Here is a 23890-nt window from a genome sequence, read left to right on the forward strand (position 1 = left end):
AATTGACAGAAAGTCATCCACTAAACCTGAAGTGAATTCTGGCATTCCCCAAGGTAGTGTTATAGGCCATTTGCTGTTCGTTATCTATATAAACAATTTAGGAGAGACTCTGAGCAGCCGTCTGATGTTGTTTGCAAATCGCAAAACTATTTAGAAAAGATATCTGTAAGGTGCGAAAATTGGCAATTGACCCTAAATAATTAAAAATGTGAGGTCATCCAGATGAGTGCTAAAAGGAATCCGTTAAACGATAAATCAATCAAATCTGAAGGCCGTAAATTCAACTAAATACCTAGGAATTACAATTATTAACAACTTAAATTGGAAAGAACACAAGACAAAGATGTCCATTTGTTGATACACATTGCACCAAGAGAAAACATCACAGGTTTTACATGTTGCATAACTGCATGGTTACATAAGTAAAACAGAAATGGAAAGTGTCATACAGCTTCAAAGTTCTTTAGAGCAAAATCATCCTACACTGAAGAGCCAAAGAAACTGGTACACCTGCTTAATATCACGTAGCAGCCCCACGATCATGCATAAGTGCCACAACATAACATGGCATGGACTCTACTAATGTCTGAAGTAGTGATGGAGGGAACTGACACCATGAATCCAGCATGGCTGTCCATAAATCTGTAGGAGTACAAGGAGGTGGAGATCTCTTCTAAACAGCACGTTGCAAGGCATCCAAGATATGCTCAATACTGTTCATGTCTGGTGCGTCTGATAGCCACCGGAAGTGTTTAAACTCGGAAGAGTGTTCCTGGAGCCACTCTGTAGCAATTCTGGATGTGTAAGGTGTCACATTGTCCCGCTGGAATTGCCCTAGTCCATCGGAATACACAATGGATATGAATGGATGCAGGTGATCAAACTGAATGCATACATACGTGACACCTGCCGGAGTCATATCTAGATGTATCAGCAATCCCATATCACTCCAACTGCACATGCCCCAATCACTCCAACTGCACATGCCCCACACCATTACAGAGCCTCCACCAGCTTAAGCAGTCCGGTGCTGACGTGCAGGGTCCATGGATTCATGAGGTTGTCCCCAGATCCGTACACATCCATCTGCTCCATACAATTTCAAACGAGACTCGTCCAACCAGGCAACGTTTCCAGTCATCAACAGACCAATGTTGGTGTTGACTGGCCCAGGCGAGGCGTAAATATTTGTGTGGCGCAGTCATCGAGGGTACACGAGTGGGCCTTTGGCTCTGAATGCCCATATCAATGATGGTTCATTGAATGGTTTGCACGCTGACACTTGTTGATGGCCCCCCACTGAAACCTGCAGCAATTTGCAGAAGGGTTGCACTTCTGTCACACTGAATGATTCTATTCAGTCACTGCTGGTCCCATTCTTGAAGGATCTTTTTCCAGCCGCAGCAATGTCTGGGATTTGATGTTTTGCCAGATTTCTGACATTCACAGTACACTCTTGAAATGGTCGTATGGCAAAATCCCCACTTCATTGCTACCTCGTAGATGCTGTGTCCCATCGCTTGTGCACGCTCTATAATACCATGTCCAAACTCACTTAAATCTTGATAACCTGGCATTGCAGCAGCAGTAACAGATCTAATAACTGCGTTAGACACTAGTTGTTCTACAGAGGCGTTGCCAATGGCAGCGCCATATTATTCCTGTTTACGTATCTGTGTATTTTAATATGCATGCCTATACCAATTTCTTTGGTGCTTCAGTGTATAAAGGGATAAAGAATAGCAGCCTATAGCCTTATGGAATTATTTTCTCAAAATAAAAATAACCTGATATCAACAAACAAGTGAATCTTTAATTATATCAGTGCCAATAACATCCCATCTATAGGTAGACACCACTGCAGATTTCCTTACTTGATTCTCACCTAGCATCAAACAATTGGCAATGATGATTATAAAAATCATGGATACATCACAAGTGCATATACTGCAGATCATTTAACTACTCTTGACTAATGCCAGCACTTGGGTAAACAAACACATTTAGTTATTACACCATTAGTAATGTTATGACTTCAAGTATCTGATAAATGTACATGAAAATCCATACCACTTCTGCCCCTGAAATAAAGGCACATGAAATGTTGAATAATCTTTACGACTTTCCCTAAAATTCTTTGTTGCTGTTGTTGTTGATCAAATGTGTGAATCATGTGTCAAAGTCACAAATATATTTCTTAAATTTTGGAATAATTAGATTAGATTCACCCCTTGACAGATACGATAGGTGGCTTGTTGCACTATTAACAATAGTTCAATCCAGAATACACTTGAAGTTCTCTCTCCACCATCTAATGAAGATATAGAGGTTATAAGAAAATCAGACAATGGAACTATTTGATGTATAAAATGCCTCCCAGTTTTACTGAAAAAATTTAATCAAGATGATATAAAAGTAGTTATATGAGCCATTGGCATACATTGTGAGAGAAATCATTACCACTTACTTTTAGAAAAACTATCGCTACTCACTTTTACAGCAGAAGGAGTACAAGTGCAGATGAAGAAAGATCAAAAGAAAAGGAAAAAGCTTGAACTGAAAAGTATGTTTGAAAAATGTGCTACATAGACAAAAACAACATCAATTTTTATGTTAAACTATGCAACAGAACTAATATTTAAGAATATACTTACTCAGAATGATTCTGCAGAGCATCATTAACCAGACTGTCAGCAGATGAGACAATGTTTTCACCAACAATTTGACTTCTTGCTATTTTTAATTTCAGTTCCCCTTCAGTCTTTGACTGGTGAGGTTCATCACCTAAGAACCTACCGTTGTATGTTGTATCAACATTATCATTTAATGTTGGATTCAGAGTTGAATTTATTTCATCAGAAGCATTAATTGAGTCAACCATATGAAAATTTTCTAATTTATTTATACTATATGGATACATTGCTGGTTTTGGCAGTGTTAATTTCAATGGTGGCCGTTGCATACCAACAGGTTTCTTATTTTGAAATGGCAATTTTGGTACTGTCCGAATTGTCAGTCTTACATGGTCCTTAGGTTCAATCTGAAATGTCACATATAGACAAACCATTAACGTAAAACAAAAATTGAAAGCAAAATATTTTAAAATTAATCTTTAATGTATGCTTTTGTGTGTGTGTGTGTGTGTGTGTGTGTGTGTGTGTCAGTCACTTACACACTCATCCAAATTTGGGCAGAATGAAAAATCCACAAAGTCATCATTAATAGGTTTCTTTTTTTTCCTCTTTGATTCTCTTTCTGGCTTTGGAGGATTCAAAGAAATCAAATATCTCTCAGCTAGCCTGATTTCTTTGTTAAGTTCTTTAAATAATTTTGAGACATCAATGCCATTTGGTATCTTTTCCCTCATTTTATGTGCCACCTGCAACAAATAATTATACTCATTCCTCAAGGGAACAAGAAGTAAAATTCATCATCTTCCCTGCCACGCATATACTTTTTGAAACATTTTATTGTAATGAAAAAACAACAAATTTATTTTCATTTATAATGTGAAGATTCAAATGCAATTACATCTTTTTGTATATACATAATGGAGGACCCCAGAACATTTCAATCGCTTCACACATCCATTACAAAATAATTCCTGTAGTACATATTAGCAAAGGTTGTTTCCATTGTAAATAGACTTTTGTTTATGAAAAATTCTGGTAAATTACATATCATGCTGCCAATACACTTTACACATATGTGCGTTAACTTTTCTGGAACTTAGGAATATAACAAAAATATATCAGACTGTCACACCAAAAAAAGTTTGGAGCTTTTCATAAAGTCCAGCAAGCCAAATGCACCAGAAAGAATTAGCTTTTGTTGTTATAGTGCACCTATTTCAAGCAACAAAATGTGAAAAAGACATCACATGCAATCTGAAGGCCAAATACTTCACTGATTCACCATCATAGTAGGTAGTATGGAATCTGAAGTTTGTGCAGAGAGCTCTTCTCTATCTGCAGTTCACACATGCACTGCACCCAATGCATCATATTTTTTCAGTTCCACAATGCTGCTTACCTATTCCAGCTCTACTGTTTACGAACCAATAAAACCTCAAAAATAAATCTCTCAAGAAAGACAATAGCGAAGACAGTGACAGTTTCTTCGCCCATACTCTTACATCACATCAAAGCCTTACACTGTATGTTCCAGTGCCAAAGAAATTATAATCACTATTAAGAAGTAGGCAGCAAGAATCCCAAGAGCATAAGCCTATGCCACAAACAGTTCACGTAGCAGACTGTAATTCAAATGTAAGTGTGCATCAAAAATGGCAATACAGCAAACATAAAGTGGCATGTGCTCGTATTTTACTTACAAAACAAAGTTTTTATTTATCTGCTGAATGTTACAGTAACTATGTGAAAGTTTTAACATCTATCCATTCTATATTTCTTTACATGTCACTATTTTTTCGACAAAGTGGTCACTTTCACCCTTAACAGTACTTCTTTCAAATGAAAAGACTTTAACCATTTTCAATATCTTCTTATTTTTCAAAGAAAGATTAACAATAAGTCAGTAGAGAGGACTGCAAAACGAACAAGTAAATTTCTCTCCAAGATATTTTTCTGCTACAAGTACTAACTGACTTAAAAGACACAAATTTGCAATTCTCAATATACCACAGACAGGAACAATAACATTGCACACAGTGGTCTAAGAATTCAAAAAAATTGAAAACATGATTCACACTTCTGAGACACATCACAAAAATATCTTAATTATCAGGATATCACAACAAAGACATTGTTTAATGCTTTAAAATCAACCTCCACCAATGCTCAGAGTGTCATTACAGTATTTGGATTCAAAATTCACAAACTGCATCAGGAACCTCTCTGGAACATAAATAGCAATGATAGTGAGACATTTATTAACAACTGAATTACAGACGTCCACTTTTCAGGATGCGGCACTCCTTTTTCACTCCGATGATGGCAGTGGTGGAACACTGAAAAATGGACTCCACTGGACACCAAAAGTATTAGGAAGTCATTCACGTCTATGAATGCTCAATTATGTCCACAACTCACACAGAACACTTAAAATTTAAAAACTCTTTCTTCTCAAAGGTCTTTTAAATTGTCTAAATTGATACATATCTAGAAATTAAAATATGATCACTAGACTAGTTTCAGTTGTCAACACAACCATCCTCAGATCACACTTGTATGAGACATAAGTTGAACAAAACCTGGATGCATCAGTAATAACTATTTCATGCAATAACTTGCACTTGTTTAAGAGGCAAGTTCAATGAAAAATTTTGGCTCTAATGGAACAACAAAAATGTGACTGGTTCTACACCATAGCTAATAAAATTTTAGACAAACATAACTGATATAAAGGTCATCATTACACCATATAACTTGATAGCAAAATAAAATGTTTGTGTAGGAGTAACCTGACTATTACCCATTCATAGCCACAACATAACAATGGTGTTAAAAAGTTTTCTTCTGTTCAATGCTTCATCAACCATTGCATCTGCTGTTGCAGCAGGATGAAATCGATAAAGGAATTGGTATCCTTAAACAAAATGCACTGGCCGATGTATATAAAATACTCAATGTTACTAATTGTTACAATAAAATAAATAAAAACAGAAAATTATATACAATAATAATAAAAATAATAATAATAATGAGGAGGAGAAAGAAGAAGAAGGAGACGAAGAATGTCCATAACCAGAATGAGATTTTCACTCTGCAGCGGAGTGTGCACTGATATGAAACTTCCTGGCAGATTAAAACTGCATGCCCGACCGAGACTCGAACTCGGGACCGTTCGAGTCATGCACCATTGAGGTTTCACAAAAAATTGAGCAATGTTTTCGTAAGACTGACGTTGGGATTGATTTTCTGACTACTTCACCTAGGACACACTTATGTACTGAATAGGCCCAAAACATAATAAGTTTAATATGTCAGGAGTTTACAATACAAGATCAACTGTAAGGATTGCGACCACTACTATATCAGCAAGATGGGTTGCTCCTCTGATTTACACATTAGAGAACATACCTATTCCCAAAATAGAACAGCTTTTGGTATGTACATCACTATGTAGAGAAGCATGGTGCAGGAATTCAACACAGCTTGGAGGTACTGTGTAATGCACCTAAAGGAAGCAAGCTGGGTTTTTCAAAGAACTGGATCTCCACAATTGTCAGAGGGGCCCCAACTGAGTATTAAAGGAGCTGAACAAGTTTAATCAGAATTATTTCTTCACTATTTTTGATGACTGCTATAGAATTTTAGCAAGTAATACTAATGATAAACTGCAATACTTCCAGCCCGAGGACCATGTGCTTTTACTGCTGCCTTTCTAACTGCATCAGCACATATGACTAAGTCAGATCACTTTCATGTCACTAGAGATAGTGCCCCATCTGCATAAGCCATTTTCTCACTATAGCTGTTAATTCAATTTGTTAATATGATACGTTGGCAACATTATGAGGTTTAAATCTTTTGTTATGTTGTGGCAACAGGCCATACTGCTGTTTCATGTTCTGCTCGTAATTTTCTTGTAATTAATACCGATTTGGTTTTCTGGCCTGATTTTTGTTTATTTAGATTTCTTTGTCAAGTATTATTAATTATTACAGTGTTTTTTTTTCTACAAACTATTTTAACTATGTAACCTTTTATTATTTTTATATGTCGATCTATGAAAGTGTATAAACTTGCGCATCAGCTTTTCCGTCAAATTTTGCTTGAGCCTGTGTGAGTCCATGCAGCAGCAGCATTATGGCTATTAATGGGTAATAAAGTTAGTCCTACTGGAAACACAAACATTTTATTTGGCTACTGACGAGTTACGTGGTGTAACAATAAATTTTTTATGGTTTAAGTTTCTCTACAATTTTATTGCATAAAACGGTATCTCATTTTCACTGAACTTTCCTCTTACACAAGTGCAAGTTATGGTTATTATTGGTACATCCAGTTTTTGTTCAACTTGTCTTATACGAAAGTTATCTGAGGACGGATGCATTCACAACTGAAACTAGTCTAGGCATCATATTTTAATTTCTATGTATGTGCGTGATCTACACAATTAAAAATATTTTTAAAATTTTAAGAAGTTACGTAAGATCACTTCTTCTTCCCAGAAAATGTCAGACATTACTCACATAGAATGGTCAGTGATAAATTCGAAGGCTTGAGGTTTGAGGTCAGGTGATTCAAAATAATGAAGGGAAAGGGGGGATGGGGGGCAGGAACACAAGCGCCCCCTTACCTGTGGAGAGCTGCTCAAACCACTCCAACACAATATGGAGCGATGGGGTGGTGCATAGTCATGCCAAATGTATATGTCATCTCCAAGTTGCTGCAGGAGCATAAGCAGATACACATTACTGGACAGTTGTTTCCCATATTGTTCAACAGTGAGATACAATGATAGACATATCAGGGATTTCACCCCATGTAAGTGTATCTCACCTTCACCACTTGCATGTCAGCATGCAGGATGAACAACCTCAAGTAGTTTCTTAGGTACTTGCAGGCTGCCATTTGTCTTTTTCATGGGCACAGCAACTCATATGTCCGAACAACCTTTTTCAATATTGAAAAGTGTATACTGATGATGTTCCTGCTCCCATGTTAATCACTGTGCCTTGTGATGTACACTGAGCAAGCACACGAGCGTGGTGGCTTCTGTGCCCACAGAAAATAGATGGTTCTCCAGGGTACGACTGCTCTCTCAAAATGATGAGTGACCGGCTGCAATGTGATCTGTCTTGTCACTGTTACAATCCACAACAGTGAATGGTTACTGCTCTTATCCATTTGTTGCTGCCCACTTTAGTTGACTGTGGTGGTTGTGGTGTTTTCCCTGAAATGCGGTACTTGTGGTACATACTCGACACGATGTCTCACGAAAACCCCAGAGTCTAAACAACTTCAAAGATGGAGTATCCTATGTAAAAAGCGCTTATGATCTTGTCTTGTCTGTCTATATTAATATAATATAATTTGATGCGCCTGCAGTAAACCTATGTCAAGCTACTCAATTGTTGTGCAATACAGAATTACATAATGCTATATCATTAGACACGTTATGCAAATGCCTGCCACAATGTACGCAATATGGTTTGATAGTTGATATGTAGACATGAGGTGAATATAATAATTAGATATATCATTCCAGAATAGTGCCCAAGTGCTCAAAGTCAAGACAATTGATAATGGCACCTACTTGAGATGGTGAAAGTCTGTACTGTGGGCTTCAAATCACTGTCACACAGGTAGTGTGCAACTGATAAGTGTTCTCTAACTGAAAGCTACCATCACTGTTTTAGAAAAGGAGCAACACAAACACATAAATTCAGTAAATGAGAAGTCTGGCACCACTAAAATTACACACATGTCCCTCCAGAGCTCTGATGTCACAATGTAAACATAGCTCACACATTGGATTTTTCTCATTTTCAGAGAGCTGAAGAGCAATCTCTTTAATTGTTAAAAAACATTCAATAGCCAAGATCACATAAAATATATTTTTTTGAAGTTAAGACAACCAGTTTCAGCAGACTATGCTGTCATAACTAATGAGGAGGTATTGAATAGGATTGGGGAGAAGAGGAGTTTGTGGCACAACTTGACAAGAAGAAGGGACCGGTTAGTAGGACATGTTCTGAGGCATGAAGGGATCACCAATTTAGCATCGGAGGGCAGCGTGGAGGGTAAAAATCGTAGAGGGAGACCAAGAGATGAATACACTAAGCAGATTCAGAAGGATGTAGGCTGTAGTAGGTACTGGGAGATGAAGAAGCTTGCACAAGATAGAGTAGCGTGGAGAGCTGCATCAAACCAGTCTCAGGACTGAAGACCACAACAACGACAACAACAACATGCTGTCATCTTCATATCTTAAAATCTTTTTGTTGTAAAACATGTTCATTTTACATTGACATCACACGTAAGATGTCAAATGGATAAAAACAGTACAATATAAAAGGTTTGTCATTGCTAAAATATTTAAAAAACATGAAGCACCTTGTGCAACGTGCTATGTACATACACATATTGTTCACAGTTGCTTGTTGCATCATACAGTACCCAAAATCATTACTATTTACATATGCTGGACATATTCTGAAGTACAAATCCACTTTAAATTACAGTTTTACCTGTTGCTTAAGGTGCTTTCATTTTTTTAATATTTTAACAATGACAAACCTATTATAATATGCTATTTTTATCCACCTGACATCTTGTGTGTGATGTCAGTGTCAAATGAACATGTTTTACAACAAAAAAATTTTAAGACCTGAAGATGATGGCATAGTCTGTTGAAATCAGTTGCCTTACTTACACACACACAATATATATATATATATATATATATATATATATATACAAAAAAAAAAAAACAAAGATGATGTGACTTACCAACTGAAAGTGCTGGCAGGTCGACAGACACACAAACGAACACAAACATACACACAAAATTCAAGCTTTCGCAACAAACTGTTGCCTCATCAGGAAAGAGGGAAGGAGGGGAAAGACGAAAGGATGTGGGTTTTAAGGGAGAGGGTAAGGAGTCATTCCAATACCGGGAGCGGAAAGACTTACCTTACGGGGAAAAAAGGACGGGTATACACACACACACACACACACACACACACACACACACACACACACACACACATCCATCCACACATATACATACACAAGCAGACATATTTAAAGACCTTTAAATATGTCTGCTTGTGTCTGTATATGTGTGGATGGATATGTGTGTGTGTGTGCGAGTGTATACCCGTCCTTTTTCCCCCCTAAGGTAAGTCTTTCCGCTCCCGGGATTGGAATGACTTCTTACCCTCTCCCTTAAAACCCACATCCTTTCGTCTTTCCCCTCCTTCCCTCTTTCCTGATGAGGCAACAGTTTGTTGCGAAAGCTTGAATTTTGTGTGTATGTTTTTGTTCGTTTGTGTGTCTGTCGACCTGCCAGCACTTTCATTAGGTAAGTCACATCATCTTTGTTTTTAGATATATTTTTCCTACGTGGAATGCTTCCCTCTATATATATATATATATATATATATATATATATATATATATATATATATCCTTGCGCGTTCAGTGGTTTTTAACATAGCTCACACAATACAGCTGTCACTGTCAGAACTGTACGATTGACACTTTTATTTTACCGTGAGCATGCGCGGGCGCGCGAAGAGAGAGAGAGAGAGAGAGAGAGAGCGAGAGAGAGAGAGAATTAATTTTAAAATATTTTGCTTTCAATTATTGTTTTACATTAGTGTGTGTCTCTTTGTAACATTTCAGATTGAACCTATGACACATGTAAGACTGATAATTCATACAGTATCAAAATCACCATTTTAAACAACATTCAACTGAATATTGTGCCACTGGTGCATTGTTTTTCTTTGCTAACAAAGATCTCAATTACTTTTAGCATGGTAGTTCTTGCACACTGCACAAGAACAGCCACTTAATATAACAACACACTATTACCACACCCTTCCTTGATAACAAATAGATATACTTTCCATTTCCCATTCATACTACCTATTAAATAACTGGCTGCTCCTGTAACCTCTCTGCTGCAAAAAGATTTTACATAAAAATGTGGGTATATAGCCAAATAAGGTTGGCAAGATGTTTATAAATCATTGACTACTTGGTCTCCACGTGTCTGAAAATTTCTACACAAGTAAAACAAAAGAAGTGAAATGGGTGAAAATGATTAAATCAGAAAAATTACCCAGTGTGCACCCAACTGTTTTCAACACAAACACAATGAGCTCATTCCATAATTTCTTTGGGGAATCGGCACTAATGTGTGTTAGTGGAACTCAAATTTATATGTAAAAGGGAATACTTTGAGCGACATCAGTTTTGAGTGGTTAGAAATAGGGCTCCTCTTTGTTATTTAAGATGTTCAACATACGCAATTTTTATGTAAGTACAATAATGTACAACATGTAGTTTCTCTTTCTCCCACACATGCTTGGTGGTACAATATGGTATCTATAAAGTAGTTCATGAACACTACTGAAAACTGAACCCAAGACCTGTGCAGAGGACTAGAGGAGTCCTTGCTGGAGGCTGGTAGGCTACAATTTATCTCCTTAATCCACCTCCTGAGGTACGTTCTATTGGATTAAGATCAGGAGACATTGTAGGCCAGTCTATGCAATAAATTGACAAGAAATTCATCCAAAAGAGCAGCATCATCATTATTATCCACGAATTATCATATATGAAAATGAAGCGTGGCTGAATCGCACCTCTGACTAGTCATACAATTGGTTGCAGTATTTTATCAACCTATTGTTGTTGTGATCTTCAGTCCAGACACTAGTTTCATGCAGCTCTCCATGCTACTCTATCCTGTGCAAGCTTCTTCATCTCCAAGTAACTAACACAACCTACATCCTTCTGAATCGGCTTAGTGTATTCATCACTTGGTCTATCTCTATGATTTTTACCCTCCCTGCTGCCCTCCAGTACTGAACTGGTGATCCCTTGATGGCTCAGAACATGTCCTTCCAACTGATCCCTTCTTCTAGTCAAGTTGTGCCACTAATTCCTCTTCTCCCCAATTCTATTCAATAACTCCTCATTAGTTATATGATCTACCCCTCTAATCTTCAGCATTCTTCTGTAGCACCACATTTCGAAAGCTTCTACTCTCTTCTTGTCTCAACTGTTTATTGTCCATGTCTCTCTCTTCCATACATGGCTACACTTCATACAAATACTTTCAGAAAAGACTTCCTGACACTTAAATCTATACTCAATGTTAACAAATTTCTCTTCTTCAGAAACACTTTCCTTGCCATTTCGTCTACATTTTATATCCTCTCTACTTCGTCCATCGTCAGTTAATTTGCTCCCCAAACAGCAAAACTCACCTACTACTTAAAGTGTTTCATTTCCTAATCTAATTCCCTCAGCATCATCCGATTTAATTTGACTACATTCCATTATCCTCGTTGTGCTTTTGTTGATGTTCATCTTATATCCTCCTTTCAAGACACCGTCCATTCCATTCAACTGCTGTTCCAGGTCCTTTGCTGTCTCTTACAGAATTACAATGTCATCCGTAAACCTCAAAGTTTTTATTTCTTCTCCATGGATTTTAATCCCTACTCCAAATTTTTCTTTTGTTTTCTTTAGTGCTTGCTCAATATACAGACTGAATAACACCAGGGATACGCCACAACCCTGTCTCACTCCCTTCCCAACCACTGCTTCCCTTTCATGCCCCTCAACTTTCCTAACTGCCATCTGGTATACATACAAACTGTAAATAGCCTTTCGCTCCCAGTATTTGACTCCTGCAACCTTCAGAATTTGAAACAGAGAATTCCAGTCAACATTGTCAAAAACTTTCTGTAAGTCTACAAATGCTAGAAACATGTGTTTGCCTTTCCTTAATCTGTCTTCCAAGATAAGTTGTAGGGTCAGTATTGCCTCATGCGTTCCAACATTTCTATGGAATCCAAACCGATCTTCCCCGAGGTCAGCTTCTATCAGTTTTTCCATTCATCTGTAAAGAATTTGTGTTAGTATTTTGCAGCCGTGACTTACTAAACTGATAGTTCGGTAATTTTCACACCTGTCAACACTTGCTTTCTTTGGCATTGGAATTATTATATTCTTCTTGAAGTCTTAGGATATATTGCCTGTCTCATACATCTTGCTCACCAGATGGTACAGTTTTGTCAGGGCTGGCTCTCCCAAGGCTATGAGTAGTTGTAATGGAATGCTGTCAACTCCCGGGGCCTTGTTTTGACTTGCTCTGTCAAATTCTTCATGCAGTATCATATCTCCCATTTCATCTTCATCTTCGTCCTCTCCCATTTCCATAATATCGCCCTCAAGTATATTGCCCTTTTATAGACCCTCTATATACTCCTTCCACCTTTCTGCTTCCCCTTCTTTACTTAGAACTGCTTTTCCATCTGAGCTCTTGATATTTTTCTTTAATTTTCCTGTAGGCAGTATCTATCTTACCCCTAGTGGTGTATGCCTCTACATCTTTACATTTGTCCTCTAGCCATCCCTGATTAGCCATTACGCACTTCCAGTCGATCTCATTTTTGAGACGTTTGTATTCCTTTTTGCCTGCTTCATTTACTGCATTTTTGTATTTTCTCCTTTGATCAATTAAATTCAATATCTCTTCTGTTAGCCAAGGACTTCTACTACCCCTCGTCTTTTCACCTACTTGATCCTCTGCTGCCTTCAATTTTTCATCCCTCAAAGCTACCCATTTTTCTTCTACTATATTTCTTTCCTCCATTCTTGTCAATCGTTCCCTAATGCTCTCTCTGAAACACCCTACAACCGCTGGTTCTTTCAGTTTATCCAAGTGCCATCTTCTTAAATTCCTACCTTTTCTAGTTTCTTCAGTTTTAATCTACAGTTCATAACCAATAGATTGTGGTCAGAGTCCACATCTGCTCCTGGAAATATCTTACAATTTAAAACCTGGTTCCTAAATCTCTGTCTTACCATTATGTAATCTATCTGAAACCTTCCAATGTCTCTAGGCCTCTTCCATGTATACAGCCTTCTTTCATGATTCTTAAACCAAGTGCTAGCTATGATTGCATTACGCTCTGTGCAAAAATTCTACTAGGCAGCTTCCCCTTTCATACCTTACCCTCATTCCATATTCACCTACTACTTTTCCTTCTCTTCCTTTTCCTACTATCGAATTCCAGTCCCCCATGAGTATTAAATTTTCGTCTCCCTTCACTATCTGAATAGTTTCTTTTCTCTCATCATACATTTCTTCAATCTCTTCGTCATTTGGGGAGCTAGTTGACATACAAACTTGTACTACTGTGGTAGGTGTGGGCTTTGTGTCTATCTTGGCTACAATAATGTGTGCACTATGCTGTTTGTAGTAGCTTATCCACACTCCTATTTTTTTTTTTTTTTTTTAATTCATTATTAAACCTACTCCTGCATTACCCCCATTTGATTTTGTATTTTTTACCCTGTATTCACCTGACCGTAAGTCTTGTTCCTCCTGCCACCGAAATTCACTAATTCCCACTATATCTAACTTTAACCTATCCATTTCCCTTTTTAAATTTTCTAACCTACCTGCCCGATTAAGGGATCTGACATTCCACACTCCGATCCATAGAATGCCAGTTTTGTTTCTCCTGATAACGTCTTCCTAGTAGGCTCCACCTGGAGATCTGAATGGGGGACCATTTTACCTCCGGAATATTTTATCCAGGAGGACGCAATCATCATTTAACAATACAGTAAAGCTGGATGCCCTCGGGAAAAATTATGGCTGTAGTTTCCCCTGCTTTCAGCCATTAGCAGTACCAACACAGCAAAGCCGTTTTGGTTAACGTTACAAGGCCAATCAGTCAATCATCCAGACTGTTGCACCTGCAACTACTGAAAAGGCTGCTGCTCCTCTTCAGGAACCACACGTTTGTCTGGCCTCTGAACATATACCCCTCCGTTGTGGTTGCACCTACAGTACGGCTATATGTATCACTGAGGCATGCAAGCCTCCCCACCAACGGCAAGGTCCATGGTTCATGGGGAGGGGAGGGGGGGGGGGTGTTGTTATCAACCCATGAGTATTAAAAAAAGTCCCTTATCTTCAATGAATATGTGAATCTCTAGCCATCTATCCGACACAATGTCTACATACAATTTCCATGCTGTTGAGTTGATGCCATGGTGGCCACCAAATCTTAATTGTCAAATTCAAGGTTTTTTCCAGGTTTTCATATAACTTATTTTTACTCAATGGAGTTAGCAAACATACTACGCTGCAAAGAACCACTTACATATTTTTAAAATATGGTGTGTATCAAAAAGAATCATCCGATTTGGTGCATCTATATTTCTGAAACTAATACACATATACAACCGAATTTTGTTTTTTGATGAACGGGAAACTCAAAGTTCTTTTTTTTTCACACCTTTTCATAGGTGTTCAATATGCCCCCCACCCCCTCGAGATACACGGCTTATGACAATGTTGGTATTTAAACGGTTCCCACACTGCAGTGAGCATGTCTTGAGTTACAGCTTCCACAGCTGCTGTTATGCAATGGCTCAGTTCATTCATTGTTGTTGGTAATGGAGGGACATAAACAGGGTCTTTTATAAACCTGCACAAGAAATATTCACATATAGTCAGGTCCAGTGACCTTTGAGTCCAATAATGTAAGGCAGAATTATTTGGTCCAGTGTGACCAATCCATCGTTTAGTTTGTCTCCTTCATGGAGAGCTTGTAGTAGTTGAATTTTGTATGGTTTCACATGTAAACGTCGGTGCAACATGTGTGAGACGGACATCAGGGGCATGTTGAGCTGTTGAGCTGCATGGTGAACGGAGTTCTACAGACTTCTTGTGATACTATAGCGGATATATTCGACATCTTTGCATTTCGAGCAAAATACTAAAAGCTTGTTCTCAACAGATAAGTAAGATTCTCATCCACCTGTGTAATAGCTCTCTGGAACAGGGCATTTTCCCTGATAGACTGAAATATGCTATTGTTATACCTTTGCATAAAAAGGGGGATAAATCTGATGTCAACAATTACCGTCCAATCTCCCTTCTAACAGCTTTATCCAAAATTTTTGAGAAAGTAATGTATTCAAGAGTAGCTTCACATATCTGTAAAAATGAAGTACTAACAAAATGTCAGTTTGGTTTCCAGAAAGGTTTTTCAACAGAAAATGCCATATATGCTTTCACCAGTCAAATTTTGAATGATCTGAATAACCGAACACCACCCATTGGGATTTTTTGTGATCTCTCAAAGGCTTTTGATTGTGTAAATCATGAAATTCTGCTAGACAAGCTCAAGTATTGTGGCATGAGTGGGACAGTGCACAAATGGTTTAATTCGTACCTAACTGGAAGAGTGCAGAAAGTTGAAATAAGTAGTTCTCGTAACATGCAAAGATCAGCACATTCCTCAAACTGGGGAACTATCAAGAATGGGGTTCCACAAGGGTCAGTCTTGGGTCCTTTGTTGTTCTTATTATATATTAATGACTTGCCATTCTATATTCATGAAGAGGCAAAGTTAGTTCTCTTCGCTGATGATACAAGTATAGTAATCACACCTGAGAAACAAGAATTAACTGATGAAATTGTCAATACTATCTTTCAGAAAATTACTAAGTGGTTCCTTGTAAACGGACTCTCACTGAATTTTGATAAGACACAGTACATACAGTTCCGTACAGTGAATGGTATGATGCCATTAATAAATATAGACCTTAATCAGAAGCATATAGCTAAGGTAGAATATTCCAAATTTTTAGGTATGTCCATTGATGAGAGATTAAATTGGAAGAAACACATTGATGATCTGCTGAAACGTTTGAGTTCAGCTACTTATGCAATAAGGGTCATTGCAAATTTTCGTGATAAACATCTTAGTAAATTAGCTTACTACGCCTATTTTCACTCATTGTTTTCATATGGCATCATATTTTGGGGTAATTCATCACTGAGGAATAAAGTATTTATTGCACAAAAGCGTGTAATCAGAATAATAGCTGGAGTCCACCCAAGATCATCCTGCAGACAATTATTTAAGGATCTAGGGATATTCACAGTAGCTTCTCAGTATATATACTCTCTTATGAAATTTGTTATTAACAACCAAACCCAATTCAAAAGTAATAGCAGTGTGCATAACTACAATACTAGGAGAAAGGACGATCTTCACTATTCAAGATTAAATCTAACTTTGGCACAGAAAGGGGTGAATTATACTGGCACTAAAGTCTTTGGTCACTTACCAAATAGTATCAAAAGTCTGACAGATAACCAACAAGTATTTAAGAAGAAATTAAAAGAATTTCTGAATGACAACTCTTTCTACTCAATAGAGGAATTTTTAGATATAAATTAAGAAAACAAAAAATAAATAAAATAAAATAAAAAATAAAGAAAAACAAAAAAACACAAAAAAATTAAGTTGTTATATTAACTTAAGTATGTTGTTAAATTAACCTAATTATGTCATGTATTGGAAAATTCGACTCGTTCCACATCATTACGAAATATCGTATTCATGATCCATGGAACTAGTATTAATCTAATCTAATCTAATCTAATCTAATCTGTGTCAGACACTCGGGGGCAGCTCGACAATTTGCCTTTACACAAACAACCTGTTCTTGGAATTGTTCATGCCATCGTCTAATGCTCTTTGCTGTAAGAGGATCCACACCATATGTAGTACGAAAGCCACGCTGAACAGTTACTACTGACCCACACTGCGTAAAACATGGAACACAAAACACTTTCTGTCGTCCCGACATCACTTTTACTGGAAGTGAAGTGGGCACATACTGTTACTACCTAGAGGGAACCATGTAAAACTCGAAAGTTTGCTCTTTCCAACAGTAGCTATCTCAAGTAACATAATAGTTATGATTTTTTTTAATCGGATGATTCTCTTTGATACACCTGTATATGTCATCCAAATTGAATCATGACAAGTTAAGATAAACACCACATACACTGTAATAGACTAAGTCAAGTTTGAGCAGTTGGAGGATACTGCATGTCATAATGAGACACGGTTTGCATTTAAATTGTATTTGTTTATGCAATGCTGTCTGTTCATTTAAACTAGACTCCTTATGAGCAATCAATGGTTTAAACAGTCAGTGTGTGACAGAGGTGACAAAGGGCAGACACATTAAAATACACAGTCAATGACTGTACAACATTGCAGTTCATATCAAAAGAAAACTTGAAGTTTCATTTAGAACCTTTGTTGTTTAAGTTTTTTATAACAACAGTAACCTAAAATGGGTTTGTTAACCCATAGAATGTCCTTGCATGATTATGTAACCAAGACTTCACAACAAATCATATGTTACGTGTATGGCATTTTTCAATCTGTCTATACAGCTACACTATGTAATAGAAGTGACAGAACAGTGTATGGGATAGTTTTGAGTAAATTTGGCATGCCATCAACAACTACACGAGAGATAAGTTTGAATGTTTGTCAAGTCTACCGAGATAAGCGATCAAGTGATGTGTAATGGGCACAACATAATGCCTCTTTGCATATACCATACATGTTTGACTTTGACTGGCCCTACTCTAGACACACACACACACACACACACACACACACACACACACACACACACAGAGAGAGAGAGAGAGAGAGAGAGAGAGAGAGAGAGGATATTTGACAATTTATTTCCAAAATAACATTTTGAAACCCACTGTATTTTGTATGATTGACTGTACTTTCAAGAACTGAATAGTCATTTTTCTGTTTCAGTTTTTCATTTATATTTATCCCAATGATGGATTTCAATTTCCACATCATTAAAACATCAGTATAGTCAAACAAAACTCTAGTAACAGATCAATGAATTTTAACGCCTCTATGTGTGTAATAAAATAGGCCTAATGGAAAATGTTATGAAGGTACAGTTCTGGAACTTTGAGGAGATGAAATGCGACATGGGAAATAATTTCAGGAACAATGCATGTGTAGCATTGACACTCACAGCATCATCCGGAAGTAATATATTAGTTATATGCTCAATAGTGCATTTTAAATGAAAACATCATTCTGTTCTAATTGAGATGCTTCATTTTTTTTATTCTTGCAGTTCTACAAAAGATACCAAAATATACACAGATAATCCTCAAACCAGATAACTGCGAGTTTGCTATACTGGTGTAACGTGATTTATATTATGATAATGATGTATTATGTAGCAATGAATTAAAATTTGTACCATCACCAGTATAAATTGTAATACATTGCTTCAGCCTACATCATTAACATATGTCTCAGGAACATCAATGATTCACCTATATTATTTTCATTTTTTCAATAATATTTTACATCATCACTGAAGACAGATGTACACCATTTACAGGTCTATATGTGAAATAAATTAAACCTACCTATATTTCATGAACATTCACAAATTCTGCTTTTGGTACTTTAAGTAACATTTCACCAAACAAATAACTTGGAACATTCATAAAGTAGTACAGTTCATATTGCATTATGAACAATGTGATCAAAAACCACAGCTGCTAACTTCCAGAAGATGGTGTTAGTAATCACGTGGCAAATATGGAGGCAGGTCCAGGGGGCCTTGGCCAGAAAATTTTACAAATTGGAAGGCTGATTTAGGGCTTTAAATGCTACATTTCAGGCAATTTCTGAACCTCAATAAAGATTTTCTAGGAATAAAAAATGTAAATGGAAAAAATGTAAATGGGACAAGAAATATGTAAATGGGGGCAAGAAATATGTAAATGGGGCAAGAAATATGTAAATGGGGGGGAAAAAAATCAAGCATATTTTTAGTAAGTCATCATCTAGTGCAAATTCTTCTTTGATGTGGTTACATCAGTTGATGAAAAGACTTCTGACATATTCACAAAATTAAAGTACGATTTTTTGAACCTGGTACAATAAATGTAGCTTCTAGTGTCTAAATCAATGACAGTATCTTCACCCCCTTCCTAATATTTATTTATTTTTTTTTTTTCAAACTTCAGTTCCAGCAGGCAAGCAGAAGCAGATACTACAGAAGGTTTGATAAATCTCGCAATGAAATTTGTAAATAAGATATTTACAATGCTGTGAAGTTTCTGAATTACTGGCTCTTTTTTCTGTAGGAATGCATTTGGTTATGTAAACAACAAGAGTATTCAGCAAAAAACAGAAGAAGATAGATAGATTTAGTTTAGTATTTAGTAACTGGGCCATTTAGAGTTGGTGTACTTTACTTAACCCTTTGAGTGCTGCACCGGTGCGTGTGGCTGGTCGTGTCAAGCCAGCCCTTGGGGCCACCTAATCTGTGTACCTGGGCTGGCAGCCACTTCCGTGCACTACTGTGTGTGCCTGCGCTCTCCACTTGGCCGTCCTCGCCCTGGCCTGAGTATTTCTGGAACCACAGCGATTGTGACAGTCTCGCAATCAGTGTGATCGCTGACGTTACAAATAAACACAGGATATCTGGATACTTATTCCATAGCTTTGAATCTGGAGATGAATTGCTTGACAGACCTAATGTATACAAACTGCTTACGCTGATAACATGTAACTCCTCATCAAAGGCTTTCTTTCATTTGCAATTAGTTCTTGAGAATCGTCATAAGGTCTCAGTATACATCTGTGTTTCATTTGGCATACTGATAATTAATTATCAGATTTTTGTAGGCAACTTATGTTGTAAACGCTGTAGAATCTGTAATGAGCAAATGTTGATGTTCTTCTGCACTAGTGCAATAATTTGCCCGCAAACAACTTTCGAGGGAAGCATCTGGATGCCGAGACACACTTTTGAAGCTAATCACTTATTTTGAGAGCATTAACCCAATAAATTATTGCCAAGGAAACTTCAAAATCAAAAATTCAACATTTCTGAATTCTTTTTATATGGGATGCAATTGTTATTGTACAGTGGAAACAAACAATGATTTATAACTTTTGTTTAAGAATTAGATAAGGAAATACTCAAGTTTCTAAACTACCTAATTAAACGTCACCTTTAATTCCTAATGACCTTTTGTGCTACAGAAACAGGTGTGCAACTGACCAACGTGTGCCAAGACGCCTTTTCCAAGTGTAGGCCTAGAACTTTTTCACAAATCCAGTGTCCTGGAAAAATATGACAGCAATCCATTACTGAATATTACTACAAAATTGTAGCCTGGGTTGTGGTAAAGGATATTTATTTGAGCGGCGACTAGTTTCAGGCAAAGCCCATTTTCAAACAACCGCGTCAAAAAGGAATGTGACAAATACGTTACAGCTGCTAATAAAACCACAGAACATCGATACCTATCCATCTTCTATGGTTTTATTAACAGCTATAATGTGGTTGTCTCAGTCTTTGTTTTATGTGATGGTTTGAAAATGAGCTTCACCCAAAACTAGTCTCTGCTTAGATAAAAATCTTTTACCGCAACCCAGGCTACAATTTTGTGGTAATAATAATGCTAGAATTTTTTGTTTAATTAATGATATTTGCACTGAGTTTAAGGTTTACATTCTACCAAGAAGTTACGGAAGAATCCGTAAATTTGAACTAAGCTTTTATTTTTGCACCTTCTGTACGAACATTTGAAGCATCCAGTCTGTGTTTGTCAGCACAGGCTGGATGGTTCCACATGTTCGTACATAAGGTGTTTGTCAGCAAAGTAATTTATCTGGAGAGCCTCTTCAAGCTCAGATAATTTGGTGATTTTTTTGTTTTGCACAGTTATATTTCCCATCCTTATTTCTCATCTGAGCTTTGGACTGGCAATGGCGAAGTTAATTTTTTTAAAATTTTTGTAATTATTTTTATTATTTTTTTAAATTTTTAAGTAATTTTTTTCAGAAGTAAGGGCTCCATTTCATCTTCCAGCTGTAGCAACTTGGCTAAAAGCTCTTCTTTGTGTGGTATGTTTCAAAACATCAGTCAACGCACAAAGGTACATTAAGTGTTTTGCATTCATATTTTGTTTCTCGACGCACATTTTGTTTTGAGCAGACTGCACATCTATGCTATAGTCCGCGTTTCTTGGACCGGTCACTTGGAATGACATGTGGAAAGTGCCTACCAGTAAAGCGAAGAAGATTCTCTTCATCAGAGTCTCTTCCTTTCCTATCTCTCTTCCGTTCAATTTTTCCACACGTTCTTGCACCAGAGATAAATGAAAATCTGGGGGGGGGGGGGGAGGGGGGGGGGAAGATTTACGCACAGATGCAACAGACCTTAATAGCATATTGGAGTGGTCTACTGCTCCCATATTTGTATTGTAACCAATAACACATTGAAGCTTGCACAGGATAGAGTAGCATGGAGAGCTGCATCAAACCAGTCTCAGGACTGAAGACCACAACAACAACAACAACAACAACACATTGAGGCTTCATTACTTTTTTGCCAGTCGTCCTGTTTGTCTTTCCCGTGTCATGCATTTCTGTAGTGTTGCAGGTAGTCAGCATGAACACTTCTCTCTTGTCGCACCGCTTGATGGCAAGCATTGCGTCAGTTGACATAAACTCAACTTCTCCTCATTTCAGTTTCTTTTGTAGCTTCGGAAAGTTGCACCTGTTCCTACGTACAGTACCGCATGCTGTTGTTCTCTGGTTGTGAAGCCAGAGGAACAAGGCTGGACTTGTATACCAATTGTCGACATTCAGGGTATGTCGACATGCAGGGTATGTCCACATTCAAGGTATGGCTTCATTAGTGTTGTCACATTATCACCAGATTTCCCCAAATTATGAACTTCAATTTCTGTTGTTGTGCCTGTGTATACAATGAAATCCAAGACGTATCCAGTTTTACCGTCGCACAACGTGAATGTTTTGATTCCAAATCTATTTCGTTTCAAAGGAATGTATTGTTTAAAAGATAGGCAACCTTTGAAAAATAATAGGCTTTCATTGACACAGAGTTTTCTGTATGGATTAAATGCACTGCAGAATGCCACATGAACTGTATCAATTATTTTCCTAATTTTAAACAAACTGTCATCTCTACGACTGGCCAAGATGTCACTAAACTGCAACATTCTCAAAAGTAATATAAAACAGTCATAAGACGTAACTTCGTCAAAACTTGGAGTACTCAGAAGTACATCTCTGGAGCAATATTCCTTTATTCTCAACTTTTTAACACGAGCCATGAGAAGCCAAATACCAATGAAGCTATACATTTCCTCAAAACCTGTATCTTTCCAGGTGGATAGTCAAGAATGAACTAATTCTGACGTATTTGCCATTGTGAAAGTGAAAATTTGGTTCATTTCAAGTGCTATAAATTTCAACAGAGCTTCTGATAGAAATAGCATGAAAAAGGATAGAACGCTTGAATCAGGCGCTACTTGGCAATTATGTCCTGAAGACGAGTCATCAAATGCATCAAGTGCTGGACTGAAAACATGATTTTGCCAATCAAATTTCTCATTCTCACTATGGCGTGGCCTCTTACGGATCAATTCAACTTCACTTTCAGAATCTGAAGAACTACTGTCTTGGCGAGCTTTACTAGGTGAAGTATGTGGAGATGTATTACTACGAGATTCTTCTGATGAATCTTCGTCACTACATTCATTGAAGATGCCACACTCACTGTCACTGTCACTCCTTGTCAGTATCTCCACTACCTCTTCGTCAGTGCAACAACGACGATGTGCCATTTGTCTGTGGAATTCAAAAGTTACAGCACTCTAAAAATCCCGATGAAACAATAGATAGCTAAACGACACCACAGAAGCAGAATGCAAAAGATCACATGAACCAGTTAGCACAAATGTAGAACAGCAACTGCGAAATCCGTAGCAGAGTGTTTCCCAGATAGCAAGGACAGCAGCACAGAACAATAAATAGGGTACATCCATCCCAGGGAGTGCACGGAACAAAAGAACTCGTGACGGGCCACCATGCAGCCCTGAGCGGCTATTGATGTCCGCAGACCTACAGGCAGTCATTAGGACTCAAGTACTGGCCACGCCGCGCGGTGAATGCCGTCTGCAGGGCCCACGGGAAAGCCCACTTCAGCGGCAAACAATGTCTGCAGTCCCCGCGGCAAGATGGAGGGCTGCGGCAAACGTCGTCTGCAGTACTCAAAGGGTTAAGTGAGAGTTGTTATAGTTTTTAAGTTTCTCATTGAAAAATTTTTGCCAGAGGTTTCCATTGTTCAGTTATTCTTTATATAGGTTGGAGCTAAGGAAGCCATCTTGTACGAACATACTTCACCATTTTGTATGGTTTAGTGCCATATATATTTTAGCACAGTTTAACAGTATTGTCTTTCTTAACATTTTTGCACACAGTAGTGAAAATGCATTACAAATTCTTCGGTATGAAAATATTCGAGGATTTTCGCACCCG

The 23890-nt window shown here is 37.5% G+C and overlaps 1 protein-coding gene across 1 annotated transcript in view; it reads right to left on the bottom strand.

Moving 5' to 3' along the window:
- LOC124555710 (lysine-specific demethylase phf2-like) overlaps positions 1-23890 on the bottom strand; it is a 177605-nt gene that overhangs the window by 47451 nt on the left and 106264 nt on the right. The window contains exons 10-11 of the mRNA XM_047129718.1: positions 3173-3379; positions 2655-3040 (exon numbers count right to left, since the gene is read on the bottom strand). Coding sequence (XP_046985674.1) covers positions 2655-3040; positions 3173-3379 — 593 coding nt within the window. The remainder of the gene's footprint in view (positions 1-2654; positions 3041-3172; positions 3380-23890) is intronic.

The sequence above is a fragment of the Schistocerca americana genome, chromosome X, assembly GCF_021461395.2.
Source record: "Schistocerca americana isolate TAMUIC-IGC-003095 chromosome X, iqSchAmer2.1, whole genome shotgun sequence".
In the NCBI taxonomy this organism is placed as follows: Eukaryota; Metazoa; Arthropoda; class Insecta; order Orthoptera; family Acrididae; genus Schistocerca; species Schistocerca americana.